Here is a 16,549-nt window from a genome sequence, read left to right as displayed (position 1 = left end):
CACCTCCTGGTAATCTCTCCCTCCCCTTTATTGTTGCTCTGATGGGTCTGGTACAGAAGCAGAAGACCAGCCAGTGCTTCAAGTCACAGGTAAACATTAAACAACTGGGAGTTTTAGGAAAATTGAGAAAGTTTCATCAATGGTATGCCATACAGACGACTACACTAATAATCTCATCCCAAATCCTATGTGCTACAGCAATTCAAGCCATTCTGGATATATGAAAAAGGTCTTGGATATATGAAAAATATCTTCAGTGAGTCCCAGAAAATCAGAAATCTCCTGCCAATACACTAGGAGAGGAAAATCCTTCCTAACTCCAGATTAACAATTTGTTAAACAGAACAAAGGGCAAGAAAAAGTCTCAGCTACAATTAGTTTAACTGCAGATGTTACAAAATACAACTGGTATCCCAGAAATTTTCAACATTTTTCTTTCTGTGAAAGGAATTTTGTCAGTACTGTCTGAAACAGAAAAATATATTTGTTGTTGGTCACATGGAAAAAAACCCACTTGCTACTCATTCTTAATCCAAGCAATATTTTCTGGTGTCTACAGAGCCCATCTTTTCTTGTTCCTACCTTGGTTTAAAGAGACTCATCCTCAAGTCTTTCTGAAATCCTTTAACTCTTAGTGCATTTTAGCATTCTTAACTCATATTTTCCCCTTCTCTCTGAAAGAGAAGTTCTTCAGATTTCCTGCTGCAGCACCACACAGACATTACAGAGTCAGCACATGCCTCTTTTTATATTTTCTGTTGGTATCAGTGTTTCTCCATTCAGCCTCATGTCTTGGAAAAGGGGAGCCTTCTGGCTACAGACCTGCTTATGCTGATGCCACTGGGATCTGCCATCTCTCTCTTCCTGTAGCAAGGGGGTAATTTACTTGCAGTCTCTTCTGTGCAAAGAGACATCCCCAATTTTCATCAAGCAATAGTTTAGAAGTGATTTGTTTCCAAGGACATGCAGAACATGTCCTTGCAGTGGATAATCTCCTTGGCCACCTCCCCATGGAAATGATTGTGACTGCCATTTTATTAGCAGCCAGAATTCCTGTTGCTTTTCTGAACAAGCTTATTAATGTGTGTGCAGGCAGACAACTTGTGAGCAGGAAAGGAGAAGAAATGATGGTCCAGGGCTGGGCACCAACTCTTGCAGTTAACTTGTGTCCCGAGACACCACGTACAGCCAAACCCACTGAATTTATTTGCAGTGCTGTCTCTCACATGCAGAATCCAGCATTCTCTACCAGCTACAGACACTGTGGTGGTAAATTCATTAGTGACTGCATGCCACAGACAGATTTTTACAGTAAAGGGAAGCAACGGAAGTATCTGAGATTCTTAAGCACTGGGATTACACAGTGTTTTAAAATGGCTTTCTATTGTTTTGGCAGCTGAAACGTCTGCAAGTGAAAAGACTAGACACACTTCTCTTTAGTGCTTCCAATTATTTGGCTTAGGCTGGCTGCATCTGCCAGAGTGCTGGCTGACTGGCCCTCATAATGGACACTGTCAGGAAAAAACTCTAATTCATCTGGCTGTTCAATGTTTTCCTCACTGTTTATTTCTCCCTCAGTCTGGAGAAGAGATACACAGTCATTTCCTGATTCACAGGGACTTCCATTATTCTGATGCCTCTCAGATTTTTCTGAAGATTGCTTATGCTGGAAAGAAAAGAAGAAATCCCCTGGTTTCTTTCTTTCTCTTTCAGTTCTTCACATAGAACTTATGATCTACATAAAGGCAGCTTGTTTTTGCATGCACATTTTATTGACTATTATGAAAAAACAAATAATCAGAAGTCACAGCAAGGAAAAGGACTACAGAGACACATATTCTCATGGACAAGTACCACTTCTCCATGCCCAGAAGACTCATTTATATTGAGATATAAATGCATGAAATGGGCCCACAGTTTAAAGAAATCTGACAAAAATATGAGTCTCCACGCTCTTTGTGTCCAGCAGCCTTTTCTTCTATTTTCTTTATGATTGTGAGGCTGGTATAAAGATTGTCTTTCCATTAAATTTGACGCTGAAATGTTTAGGTGGTTCTAAAGACCTGTTAGTGAAAGATTTTGAAGGCAGAGGGGTCTTTTATATCTCAAAGGCTAGCAGAAAGAAACCTATCCAGTGTTAATACACCACAATTATTTACAGTATATTACTATATAATATATAACAATTTCTAATTGTTTATAATAAGAGAAATATGTAGAAATATCAACTTACATTGATAGATGTGCAGAAAAGTCTCTCCTAGTTTACTTGTGAGGAGGGGTTCTGGCAAGTCCCTGAAGAATTGCTTGACCATGTCAGCCACATCATATGCTGACTGGTCCTCATAGCTGACGTTTTCTGGGGAGCTCTCGTTCATCTGGCGCAGGGCCTGGATTCGCGATTTCACTCCAGATTTCCGAAATAGACCCACCTAAAAACGTACCATATTGACTTGGGTGAAGGGGAAAGTGGCACTCGAAGAATATATATGTGGTATATACATTTATATGTGGGGACCTGGATCATGACCAAAGCTTGGGTTGCTTATTTTACTCTAGACAAGAAGGAGGAAAATGTGCAAATGCAATTGATGGTCCTACAAGTCTCGCAGGCAAGCACAGGCTCCCACAGAAGGATTGCAGGGGTTAATAATGCTGCTGCTCTCTGTCCCGTTCTAGAGAGAGGGTTCAGAGTGCCTTGTGGTTTCTCTGCTGCCTGAGAAGTTTAAGCAAGATGCTCTGCTGATATAAATCAGCCTGGCTTGCTTGGCTTGGGTGACTGTCTTTTGATTTACTCCAGCTGAGAATCTGGCCCCTCATGTTTATTTGGGTATATATTTTGAAGACTAACAAGAAAATATTATGCTTAGCTAAGTAATAAATGCTGTGGCAAAAGATTAGTACTTCCTGCTACAGCTTTAAAATCAAGATTAAATGTATTTTTCCCCTTTCATGCTCTCTGCTTCCAAGAGTTCTCCCAAATCCCACTGAGAAATCCAGTTCGAGAGTGGGGGCCACAGAGGGATTACTTGTGCAGTGTCACTAAGATACATTTTTATCCTGTTTGCTTTCTATTTTGAAAGGAAGTGGCAACTCTTCAAATGATGCCTTCAAGGCAGGGCTGCCCTTTCTTGTCCTTCTCCACCCGCGGAATTCCCCCTGGGGCGAATTCCTGGGCCTCAACCACATTATTTATTCCCAAGTGAGTTTACAGTGTTTCATTTGGGAAGTGTTAACACTGTTTTCCCTTCAGTTTTGCAGGGAAAAAGGTGAAACATTGAGAGAAACCTATGGGAAAGGCACATTTCCAGTTGGGAATTATAGACCCTTTTTCCTCTGTGGTTGCTGTCTCGCTGGTAATCTGTGCACCTTCCTGCATGGCACAGTCCATCAACAAACAGTAAAGGCAAGGGAATAATGCCTTCCGGCCTTCTTCCCCTTCCTTCTGAGCAAGAAGGAGCACAGAGTTCACAGAGGACCCTCCTCTCTCCAGAACACCTCCCATGCTCACCTGGAGGGTATTTAGGACCTCGGTTAACTCGCACATTCATGACACTAATTACACAGATCACAGCTCTGTGAGGGGCTATATTTATGTAATTACTTGTATGGAGAGGAACTGCTGCACCAGACTGGCTGTGAGGCAGCTCTTCTATGCCTTCTTACTGACAAATTTAGTGTCACTTGAGAGCTAAATTTATGTACAGGAAGTAGAGAACTGGAGTGTGCCCTGGGTTCTGTATTTATGATCCCAAGTGAAGCTCTGCTCTTCTTCCTGACAACAGCATACAAGAAAGAACATCCAGCTCTTTTCATCTGGTTTTTCCTTTCCCTTTCTCTTCTTCTTTTTAAATGCCTTTTCCTCTTAGAAATGTGCGCTGAAGATGAAGAAGACGGACTTGCTAATTCTGTCCAAAAAATAAGGTTTTGGCTTGTGGTAGATAAATGTCAGACCACAGGCTCAGTTCTCTCCTTTTGATGAAAAGTGTCCTTGCTGGTATAAACAACCATTAAAAACTTCTAGCTAAGTCTGATTTGAGAGGTCAGATGTCAAATCTCACCCATGCAATCTCCAGCTGCACATCATTCTACTGCTCTTGATCTCTGTTTAGAGACATTTATCCAAACTCCTTTTTCCTTTTTTTTATTAATGGAAAAAATTAATAATTAATCAAAAGAGCTCTTCCCTCAATAGAAAAAGATGTTTTAGGCTTTGTTATGCATTATTACAGACTTGTTCTGTAAATAAAAAGGGACTAAAAATCCAGAGGTTAGTCTGCCCCAATCTCTTTACTATCCTTGCGCTGTGTGGATCATCTTCCCCACAAGCAGCCATATGATGCATGATGGAAATAAAGATGCAGTTGGAAAAGGAAAAGCAGTTTCTCTTTCACAAAGAGAAACTGAGTTCCATATCCTACAAGTAACTGTGGGGCTCCTCATGCCAGTTTAAGGATTTCAGTGGAGGAGCCAGACCTTGCAATGGTTTAGAGCAACCACAACTTTACCAAGAGTGTGCAGTAGAAGCTCTGACACCTGTTCTGAACTCTAGCCCACCTTCTGCAGTGCACAGGAGAGACACATAAGCAGTATGCTGAGGTTACCCAGGTCTCTGTCCAGGCATTAGCAGACTTTGAAGTAAATGGCAACAAAGGGAGTAACTGTAAAGCAGAGGAGCTGAACTGCCTGGAATGTTTTTGCCTAGAAAGGTTTTTGGTGAAAAGATATTTTAAAGGACACCAATTTGTAGTTCTCCTCCTTCTTTTTTTAATCAGTATTTTCCCAATTTTACTCTAAGAAGAAACCACAGCTGAACTGACATTCACAGAGCTCTGATGCTTCCCAGCCCATAAACACAAATGGAGAAGACAGCTGTCTGAGGCTTCCAACATCTTTAATTGCCTCAAATCTCTCAAGAGCTTTTTCTTTTTCCTTTATATTCCCTTTTACATTCTCCCCACTTAATCCTCTCTCTTCTCTTTCTTCCTCCTGCTCTGCTTCTTAGCTTACAAGTCCATCCCTATCCATACATCTCCTGTTCCTCTTATTTGGGCATCTCCTCCTCCAATCTCATCACTAATTCCAGGCTTGCTGCATCACTTTTGTTCCTACACTGGCTTTCCACAGCTTTTCCACAGCTTAGTACACAAACCCAGATGAGCACTGTGGCAACCAGGCATGTTAGCTCCTGAATATATCACTTCTACTTGTCTCCATGCATCTTTCCCTTTCATCCTCTCTTAATAATTTCTGACAAGCTGTTCATCCCACTCCTCAGCTCCTGCACTACATATGGCTGGCAGAACTCATCTCAGCTCACTTTAACACTGTGAGTTAGATGTCAAGGTCTGACCACTAAAGGATCCCTTTACAGAGAGAACTGACAGGAAGGACCTGTGTCTTTCCCACTGACTGCAAAGGGAAATGGTTGTGAATGGTTGTGATTCACTGGAATGCCTTTGATTTTCAGATTTCAGTTTTGGGGAAGATGACTGTCACCCCACAAAAATCCTGAACAGCAAACAGAATGGTGATTAGAAAACATGAAGATTCAAAACAGACTAATTCCACCCTTTTCATGTGCTCAGAAAGCAGCAAAGTCTGCAGAGCAAAGTGCTGGTTGCTCCTTTCGAACTTACAACTATCTAAAGGCAGTTATGAAAGAGGTCGTATCACATGAGGTCAGTAACAGTAGAGGACTGAACATAAACAGCCAGGGGGTTTCTCCCAGTCCTGTGTTCATAAAAATATACATCCTCATCCTTAGGGGAAGAACAGTAATAATATGATTAGTATGTCCCTCTGTAGCTAAAGGGAATAAAAAAAAAATCTGAAATACTTTGAGCATGAGGGTGTCCCAGCTGGCTTGTTGTAGCTAAGAACACTATAAAAGGCAACGTACCATAATGGCTTTGGCATTGAACCCCTGCTGACCTAACTATCTGGATATATCTGACTCTGTCAACAGAATACTTGGAATATTTTGCTGAGTTTGCTCTCTATTCTTGGACTTTTCGGTCTTTGCTAAGTAAATAAAACCTTTTGTACCATATCTTGTGAAATGGTGAATGCAGTTAACCCTCAATGGCAACAGTCAAGCATATGCAGTACAGATATGTATAGAAGTGGGGAGTCCTAATCCCTTCCCAGGTTTTATTCAATATACATGAAGATCTCAAAATGTTCTTTGAAGTAGATTGGTACTCAAATCAGCAAGACTGTTATAGCTACAAAATTTCAACAGATGAGCTGGATACAAATCTCAAAATGGAAAACTTTTAGTTTTGGCACCAACTATCAAATCACCAGAGGAGATTGAGGCCCAACATGAGAGATAATAATCTTCAAATAATAATAATCTTCAAATAATAATCCTGGCACTTAGGACAAAAAATGCAGACTGTTGCTTGCTTAAAGTGGTTTTTCAGAAAAAACCAACAAGTCCATGGAGTAAAGCTCCTACCTGGTCTAGACAGTTGCTCCGTAGGTAGCGCAGGGCTTGTTGTATGCTCTGGGGAAGAGGCTGCCCCGTTCTCTGGACATGAACTATCAGGGGCACACCAAAGACATTCTTGTCCTTGTAGTCAGGAACTTTCATCCTCTTCATAAACTTTGGCACAGACCTGAAAAATAACATAAACAGGCTGCATGAAAAAAATCAGGGTATTTACACACCTTCTGAGTAACACTACTGACAGAAATTGGTAACCGAGGCCTTTTTAAATAAAGATGGTGAAATAATGTTTAATGCACCATACACAGACACTTGAAAATTTGCATAATTGATTAATTTCTTAATGTCTAGAAGTAGATGGCCTCTAAGGTATAGCATAACAATCAGCTTTAACAAGAACCTCTTACTACGCAGGTGTCATCCAGCTGAAGCCAATAAGGTTTAAAGCATCTTTTAGGGACTCACAAGAATGGCAGAGCAAACCTGAGTGGAGAGCGTATCTGAGGGAAAAGGAGGTTCTAACATGCTGATGATCTTTGATCTTCTACCAGTTACATGATTTAGTATTTCTATTGACTAAAACTTTACAATAAGAAATGATGGTGGGAAATCTCTATGTGTCAGATTCCTCCCTTGTGTTATATGATTTATTCTAGTTGAGTAACTTAAGTGAAAGCTGGTGAGCTTGCTTTCTTCAAAAAATTGTGATGAAAACAAGAACCAACTGGATTCCCTTTTTGGGAGTCATGACTGCCATGGAATTAAAAAAAAAGATGAATATGACCTGAATGTGACTAAGAGTTGTGTCATCTGTGTAGGAAGAAGTAAAAACTCATTTTAAATTACCTACTGAAGAAGTACAGTGCGTAACTCTACAGCTATTTACAGTGCCTCTCTTAAAAATCCTTAGATACTGATTATAAAAACTGAAGAAATATCTTTCAGGATGAAAACCATGTACAAACAGCAGCACCTAGAATTTGCTGTATTCTAGCCTGCTTATTTGAAGTTGGGTAAGGTGAGGTTCATTTCAGTGCAGATGCCAGCTAGCCACAGGGAGTGCTCCAAAGGAGAGCAGTGAAATGGGGATTAATTTTACTGAATTTTAGTTATTTTACAGAGATTTAGAAAGAGTCAGCTGTCTGGGCTACCTCTACACCCACTCTAGAGAGAGAGACCTCTGGAAGGTGACCCAAACCCTCAGCCTTGGATATAATGGGCTGCTTTGGGGTCGCCTGTCTCTTTCCTCTGACCACAAACAGCCCACCTGACTTTCTCAGATTAGATTTTTAACAGATTACTCTTTTAACTTTTCCTAATGACTGATGCCAGTGAGGTGAATCTCACATGTATCAATTGTATCTATTTTTCCATTTCTAAGGGAAAACTTGTCTTAACGTAGCTCACGGAAGAATTTAGCGGGATTTTGGGGAGGTCTTTTCAGCATGAAAATCACAATAAAAATATCAAGTCATACTGTATCTGGACTGGGTGCCTCAGTGTATTAGGGAAAAATTCTGTCATTGTTTTATTTCTGTTCTGTCATTGATTATTTCTCATGTTCTTTTAAACTCTTATCCACGCTCATTTCCATTTCTGGTGTACCTCAATCTGTGGGGCCCACCAGGGTTTGTGTACCACGAAACATGCAGGTTTCTGTAGAGAAGGAGCTGTGGCATGGATGTGAGCATTCACATCCATGTGTGCTGTGGCATGGATGTGAGCATTCACATCCATGTGTGCTTCCCTCCACTCCCTGAGTGACCAGGTAGCTGTCACAGCTGCCAGGGCTGCCAGCTCCCTCTAACACAGGTCCAGGCCTAGGCCAAAGCCTGCATCTTTGATTTCTAGAGAAAAGTCCCACAACTATTCTAACCCTTCTTTTAAAGCACAAACAAAGCAATATCAAACACATGAAGCAGCAGCTGTTTCTTTTCAAATCACCAAATGAATACTGGGTAGGACTTACTGTAAACTTTTCCTACTTTATAGTCACTCTCTCCTATTCCTGTTTATTTTTCTGGAACTGTAGCATTATTCAAAAGGCCAGGGTTGTCTCTCTGTTAGAGCACAGGAATGAAGCCAGATTTCCAGGATCTATTTCTCACTCTGCCAACGAGCCACAAGGCAGCAATGGAATAAAAGGGACAGTTTCAAATCCCACACTTGAAGTCAATGGCTCCTTCTAATTCCATTTAGTTACCAACAGAGTAACAGAATTAGGAGAAGCTATTTTCTTCTAACAAAGTCTCCTTCCAGTTAGCAGTGGTACTCACCATGTCCAGCCATGTTTGTTTGACATGGAGTACTTTTCCATGATGGCAGTGAGTCGAAGCAGAGAGAATTTTTGCAGTAGATTCAGCTGGGCTGCTGACTGGTTGCTGATGTGAAGCGATGCAATGGAGCGGCTCAGGTGATGAGAGATTTGGAAACTCTGCCATCGTAACTGCCTTTAGCAAAAGAAACGATAGCAAAATCAGAGAACTGCTTTGGTAGGGCAGAAAAGATGGTGTACTGTGAGATAGGGCCGGGCAATGTATAAAACACACACAAACACATACATATGTGATGGCTTGTGGTGTGTCAACTGAAAGAAAATTTACCTTGGAGATAAATACAATTTAGATAATCTCTTTAATTTTGGAAATGCCCAAGTTTTGTTGTTTTAACATTAGATTCACAAGTGGGTGTGGGTCCATATACTTGGGGAAGCAATGCTGCCTGATATAGTCTTTAGCCCACACACTTCCAACAGGATGTGGGAGATTCAGAGACAAATGTTCTTTGCCTGACTCAGAACTGGTGTTTGATGCCTAGTCCCTCATCTCCCAGGGGACTGACCTGACCACTGAGGTATTTGGAGATGAGGTTCTCCAAACAGCTCTATTATTAAATGCTGAAGGACTTTTTTGAAAAAGGATTAAACCCTGTGTCTCCTTAGCTAGAGCTAAAACCACCAAGCTATTGAACCATTCACATCTTTTTACTCCAATGCACTTTCTCTGTATACTGGATTCATCAGAAAAAAACCCCCTAATTTTATTTTCTTATTTCACTAAATGTAAGTTCTGACTCAAATCCTAAAAACTTTGTCACTGCTCATTTACTCAATAGTTTCCTCCAGTCCACTTTCACTTTTGTGGTGGTGGTGAGCAAGCACAGGCAGCAGCAAACCATGGCATGGCAGAGAGCTCTCTGTGAGGGTGTGACAAGACTGACAGCAGATCAGAAAATACCACTATTATCAGAAATACCAGTATCAGAAAATACTAGGTATGTTCTCCCTGCTTTTGCACCTACAAAGCCACCCTACATGCAACAGTTTAGACCCACAAAAGCTTTTGCTTAGGACCATTGGTACTTGGCTCAACAGGAGCTCATCACTCTGACTTAAAACAGGTCTGTAAACGATCAACAAAATTCCACTTTTCACTTTATTAAGAAGTCAGTCATTCACCATCATTTCATCCCTCCATGTAAGGGGCTGGGGCAGTGTAGGGAAGTTCTCTTTGAGCACAAAGGGGCACATTTTTAAAGCAGATCAGTGCATTTAAAAAGTGCATAAAACTACAGATTCATAAAGACCTGGGTGCATAACTTAGAAGCCAAATTAAAAATACATCCTACAACCTATACAAGGTCCTGCTATGTAATCAATGGATCAAGGGGTAAAAAATGCCTTAGTTTGCTCTATTAAACCAATTCTGCATCAATTCCATGTAAGAATCTCCACAGCAGGATGTCCCTTCCCACAAAATCCCACCTTTCCCTGGGAAGTTCCCATCTCCATACAGGATGAACACTACTGTAATGGTACCCTGGGCGTTCTGACTCCCAGGCTGAGAACCTCTGCTTCATTATATTGTAATTCACAGTCTGTGGATTTGTATACAAAATTTTGCTACTTACCTGCTTGGCCTTGTGAGTGATGCTCCCACCCCAGAGTCCCTCCTGTCCCTAACACCAGTGGCTTCAGATTCATTTAGGGATGTTCCATCTCTGTCCATGTCGCTTGGGGTGGTCCGGCCATCAGACACAGAGTTTCCTTCAAAATCAAGAGTGATCTGTGTAGGCGACTGGAAAGGCAATGATGGGGATTCCCTGACTGACACGTCACCAACCGGCAGACCTGGCAACACCTTCTTTGACCAGCCATCTACCACCTCCTGCAGTCCATTGACATGTTGCAAAATGTCATCTAACTGAGGAAAAAGGACATCCTTCTCTATGTCCAGGAGGTCCCCAGTACTAGCATACAAGTGGGAACCCGGCACATTGTCATAAATACTAATTCTGCTCTCTTTGGGACAGCAAGCCATCAGGCCAGATTCCTTTGGAGTAGAGCAGTTCTGCTTTCCCAAAGAGATGCTGCCTGTCCTCCAGTTTACACTGTTACTGTTGTCTGTAGGTGAGAGGCTTTCGATGGAAAGTGCCTTTGGGAAGGTCCCTGGTTTGTGATCCTTGGGAATGTGCACAACCAAGTTCTCTTGGGAATGAAATTCGTTTTTGCGGTTTTGGTCCACCACTTGCCGTAAGGCCGTTCCTGCCAGAACATCCAGGTCCTCCAGGTACATCCCACCTCTCTTGTTTGCTTCATGGCACTTGCGTTCCTTCAAACACGGCGTGCTCACCCCACTGCTGCTGTTTTCAGACTGGCTGCTGTCACTGCTGGATTTGGCAGATGAGGGAAGCCCTCTTTTGACTGAATCTTGCCCCAAATTCTGGAGATCGCCATTGACTATCTGTACACAGTGCATGTCTTTCAAAGATTTTGGCTCAAACTGGAGAACCGGTCCGCTGATCTCTAAAGGACCTGTTCTTCCCGAGCCTTTTAGTTTTCCATGCACAGCTTTTGCTTTCAGCGTCTCCATGCGTTTTAGAAAGGTTTTCGCTCTGGCTCGTGTTGGATTTTCATTCTTCAGGCTGTCCTTGGGGGACGGGGCGGTGTTTATTGCAGCGGAGTCCTGCAGCAGGGTGCTCTCCACATCATGATGGGCAGACCAGTCACAGGCCTCCCTGGCAGCACTGGTGGTGCCAGACTGGCTCCTGTTGTCACTGCCCCCACTGCTCTCACTGTGAATCGATGAGAGCTCAGGCTCACTCAGATCCGTAAGGACGCTCTCACTGCTTGTTGTGTTTTTCATTTTAATGTCCCCAGAAGAGCCATGTCTGTCAGATCGGTGAAGCAGAGCGTCAATGTCGTCCACCCGAGACCATCGTTTGCTGGTTCTTTGGAAAGTCCATTTATTGCTGATAGCACAGAGATCTTCTTCATCTGAATCTTCACTCTGGAAAAAAAGCAAGTGGCACATGTTAAAATTGTGTGCTTTAACTTGATATTTGAATTAGTGCGATTGGGCTGCTCCAGGTGAGCAATAGGCAACAAAGTCTCTCTGAGCCAAGTTTATGGAAGGCTGGTCATCAGTCCTTCCATAACACCCTCTTTCATTTAATTGTAAAGACTGCAAACATCAAGAAAGGAATAAAGCCTGCTCCATGTTAGGAGTCCCACTGATACCTCTTGGCTTCCATGGACCGCCTGTGCACTGAATTGTGTAGGGCTGATGCTCACAGTGACTGTTTAGGAAAAAAAAAGTTTTGAAAGGCCAAAGTAAAGGAATCCTGATTTGCAGGGATGGTGTTAAGATACACATGGTAAAGACAGGGAAGTGGCTGGGTACTACAGCAATGTGAGCTATTTAAAAATCCAAGACAGCAAATATCTGGTGCTACACGTAGGTTTGCAGTGAGAACTAAATAAACATCTATAAACTTCATGGGCCAGATAGATCTAACAAGATTTATGTTTCGGGAATATAACGACAGATAAATAATCATGATGCTTAAAACACAATAAAAAAATATTTGGCAGCCTTGTTTAGGGTGTGTCTGAGTGCAGGCAAAGTAAAGAAGAGAAGGCAGCCATGGGGGTGTGGGCAGGAGGAGCAGCCAGGCCCAGGCTGGGATGGGGCACAATCTGCAGCTGAGGTGAGCATTCCTACAGTGGGCAACCACTGTCTTCGCTGCTATCATCAGTAGAGGCACCCCAATCTTTATGATCTGCAGCCTGCCCCACCGTCTCTGGCTTCTCCTGAGGCAGCAGCACCCCAGAGTCCTTCCTGGTCTCATTATGTTTAGGTAGCTCCAGGAGCTACTCTGCAATGCAGAGAACGTGTGCCTTGAAAAAAAAGTTAGATAAGAAACCTCAACCTATGGCATTTTTCTCATCTGTTTGCTCAAACAAAAAAGATACATCTTCAGCATGAAGCCCACAGTTGCTAATGAGTACCCTTTTCCTGACTTTGAACTGGACTTATACTGCGTTATTCTTGTGCATTTGTTTTAAAGCAGAACAAACTAACTTCACCTACATGACATTCAAACAGCTCTTCACATTCTTGGAAGCAGTATGAAGGCAGTAAAATATGATAGGCTGTCAGACTAAAATGAGGTGCTAAACCAGAAAGACTATTTTGGGACTGGAAAAATTCTCATTTTAAAAGTCTATTATTAGAAGTATTTTTATATGAAGTTTTGATGGTAAAGTTATCTCCAGTCTTTGACTAGATCTTTGCTGGCCTGTCTAATTGAAAAATGTAAACCAAATTTTACAAGAGCACCCAATACCTTAAATAACGTGAAACCTCAGAAGCTGGAGATTGGGATCAGTAGTGTGCCAGGTCTCACTGATGCCATAAACTTTTGCCAGTTTATCACTCCAAGTCAGCCAGATGTTTTAGATCGTGTCCAAACCATAAAATAAACTATAGCTGTGAAATTTTGGGTTTAGGCATTCCTCTTTCTTTTGTTAACACTGAGGTGTGCAGTGTTCCTGTGAGTTTACAGGAATGAATGGAGATCTTCATTCTCTAGCTTGTTAAAGAGAAAAATTGAGCATCTAGTGAAATATGAGGGAAGGGGCTAGAAAAAGCTAATACTGCTTTGGCCATTTTGTCTACGGGGAAGAAATTGCACATCAGACAGTTCTACCTTTGTTTTAACTCCACAGCTTGCTATATGCATATATGGACCAAAGGACTGCATAGCCTCAGGAACTTAAAAATCCATTTATTGTGGTCTTAGTAGTGCCACAAAGTGGATATTTTAAAAACCACAAGGGTACATACTTTTAAATATTTAGCAGTGGTAATTATATCTACAAAGCATACCACTGCTGAAGCGTTGGTGGCACCAGCCAGCAGGATAAACATATTTTTAAAATTTGTTCTACATTGCAATATGCCAAAGGGACCTTAAAGAAGATTCTTGGCTGACACAAATCCCTGTAGCTGCACTGACATTACTGTATGAGCTGACAGGATTTAGCCTGTATTTTCTACAAGCTGGAATTGATTAAAGCAGCCAAACTGGTAGAGACATTGCAAAAAACACCAAGAAGGGAGCATAGAGCAGAAGACAGAAATAAAAATAAATTCAGTGGTAAATATACTTTAAATCAAATTGTTTTTTGGGTTTTTTCTGTTTTTTTTTTTTTTTGACAAAGCAGAGATGAACAGAAATGGATATTGGTAGTAAACAAGTTTTGCCTCTAACTACAGCAAAGACAGGATTACATTCTGCCCAAGAATCACTTAGAAAATACTTAGAGGCTTTTCAGTGTCAAAATTTGCAGCTCAATTAAATAAAGGCTTAGTTTTGGGTTCTTTTTAATTGACAAAGAAACATGCTTGTGTTCCATCAGAAGCAAAATCAGGCAAGTATGAAATGAAATATCTGGATGCTGAGATACTGCCATGGTGACTCACTACAAATTCAGCTGCACTGAGAGTCCTATGACATACTGCGCTTTTCTTTTGATGAAATCAATAGAAATTCTGGAAGCCACGAACATCCTGAATGACCCACTGTTCTTGTCAGATATCTGAGTGTCCTGACAAATGAAACTGTCCAAAAAAAAAAAAAAAAGTTGAGAGCACTTAGCCCACCCACGTGTCACCAGCTAGGGGTACAGCGGATCAAGAGAAGGTCTGAAAGCAATGATTCATCTGACACAGGCAGAGCAGACATTTTGGAGGAGTGACTGTATATTTCTACTGACCTGGGGTGAAATCAAGTGCACTACTTTGGAGCATATTCAAAAGTCCAGTTAATACCATTACGTTTGGGAAGATGAGAAGGGACAAGTTTCTTGAGGAGTGACTGGTAACATTTGCCAAAGAAAAAGAGGTTTTGCTTCACAGATTTGTCACAGCTGATTTAAAATAGTGCAGCTTTTTGACTGAGGGTGTACTTGCCTGAAATACAGAGGCATGCTAACAAAAGGCAAGTAGTGGATTTATTCGCGGTGGAATTCTGCCACATTTTTCCAGCTGGGGGCAGGAATTCTCATAAATCGACAGCTGCAGAAGGCAGTTAATCCAAAGGCTAATCTCTGTCTGTCCAAATCGCTTACGGACATATTTGCAACACATACATGAGCATTTCTGTTTGCATCTTGATGAAGCCAAGGGAAGACAGCAGCCCACAGTGGGAATGGTTTGGGTGGGACAGTGGGCAGTAGGGAATGCTCATGCTGAGCTGTCTTTCACAGGAACCTTGCCTGGCAGCTTGCTTGGCCATATTTTAGTGAATCCCTCAAGCAGGTCTGCTAGTCCTGTGCATACCTCTTAGGCTGAAGCTCCAAACTGGCTGATTTTGCATTTCATTGTTCAGATCACCATAGAGACTATTAGGAAAGGCAGTATCTACAGCCAAAGATTTATTTAGTTCAGTGATCAATTTCAGACCCAGTTTCTGGCTTTTACACTTGCATTTACATTTCCTCCTGTCAGCAGGCCCTCCTTACTCCTCTCACCCACATTCTCTTCTACTTTCAGTTGCTCTGTATCTGTGGACTAAAATCTCCTCCAACTCCTCTTTGTCTACATTTTTCTGTGCTCAGCTTCTCTGTGGCCTTGTGCAGGTATGGACCCAACTAGCTACTGTGCCCTTGAAAGAGTATCAAGTAGTGCCATGTCTCTTCCACCTGAAATTAGTGGTCATCTGCAAGGAGAGCAGCTCAGGACTTTGGTCCATTCAGAACAGGGAGGAGTGGCAGCAAAATTTTAATGAAAAACAAACATAACAAAAGAAAAAAATCCTCCCTTTTTAAAACAACATAAAACCCAAGACAAAAAAACCCCAAACCCATATGCAGTGAAGTCCCTGCAGCTCCAGGGAATGGACAAAATAGAAGCTAAAGAGGCTAGTACACAAAGGAACAAGCAGATATGTGCCAAAGTGGGATATCTGGACATTAAAACCATCCTCTGTTCAAGTTCCATCAAACACTGAATGGAACTATGATGAGACTGAATTTGCAAAGACACCAAAAATTCAGCTCTTGGAGTCAGTTTTTAAAAAGCACTAGAAAAACACTCTAGGAAGGAAAAACAGGAACCAGGATTTCTCAGAGTTGACAACTAGCATTGTACAACACTCAAGGGGAATTTGTGACCCGAAAACCAAACGTTCAACAGTTAATGCTGGGCATGTTACAAAGGTCTCAAAATCAACAGGCTGTTTCTGCAGCCCTCACTGAAACCCTTTATGCTCAGATAATTCCCATGTTACACAGGAGCTTGTAAGGATGACAGAGTTTATTTTCATATTCTTAACTGGGAAGAAGTCAGTACAAGAAACAAAGAAAAGCTGTTGTTTTCATCTCAACAGCTTCCATTTTTTCTGAGCAGGATTTTCCACTGTGTACTCATATGGCATTGACAAACAAGCCAGTCTAATGAAGCTTTACTGTCTTTTCCCCCACTAACTTTAATTGCACACATGTAGAGTTTAAGTACTGTGTGAGCCCTTCTAACACACGTAGTATTTACTCACAGTTTCTATTCTATTTATAGGTTCAAGATTCAGCAATTCACATGCATCCAGATAATCCTGACATGCATGTTCAAAGTAAAATAAACTTAACTTACTTTTAAGAGCATTACTAGATTAAAGGCTAGATTGGGGTGGTCTTATCACAAATGCTAGGGTGTATTTAATGAAGTTCTCTTACCTTTTTTCTTTGGAAGTTCACATCGAGTTTCATTGAGGCGCACTTGTTCAGTGTATTCAGTCGTCTACAGGGCAAAGCAA

General features: G+C 41.6%; 1 protein-coding gene across 5 annotated transcripts in view; it reads right to left on the bottom strand.

The window, feature by feature from the left end:
* The window catches only part of STARD13 (StAR related lipid transfer domain containing 13), a 286,631-nt gene that overhangs the window by 11,628 nt on the left and 258,454 nt on the right, over window positions 1-16,549 (bottom strand). For all 5 annotated transcript variants that reach the window (XM_030964151.1, XM_030961689.1, XM_030960836.1 and 2 more), the window contains 5 exons: window positions 16,470-16,533; window positions 10,364-11,742; window positions 8,731-8,904; window positions 6,464-6,623; window positions 2,234-2,432 (listed from right to left, as the gene is read on the bottom strand). In XM_030964151.1, coding sequence (XP_030820011.1) covers window positions 2,234-2,432; window positions 6,464-6,623; window positions 8,731-8,904; window positions 10,364-11,742; window positions 16,470-16,533 — 1,976 coding nt within the window. The remainder of the gene's footprint in view (window positions 1-2,233; window positions 2,433-6,463; window positions 6,624-8,730; window positions 8,905-10,363; window positions 11,743-16,469; window positions 16,534-16,549) is intronic.

This window comes from Camarhynchus parvulus, chromosome 1 (assembly GCF_901933205.1).
Source record: "Camarhynchus parvulus chromosome 1, STF_HiC, whole genome shotgun sequence".
Taxonomy (NCBI): domain Eukaryota; kingdom Metazoa; phylum Chordata; class Aves; order Passeriformes; family Thraupidae; genus Camarhynchus; species Camarhynchus parvulus.
The sequence above is the reverse complement of the archived record's forward strand: the minus strand, read 5'-3'. Positions and strand labels throughout refer to the sequence as shown.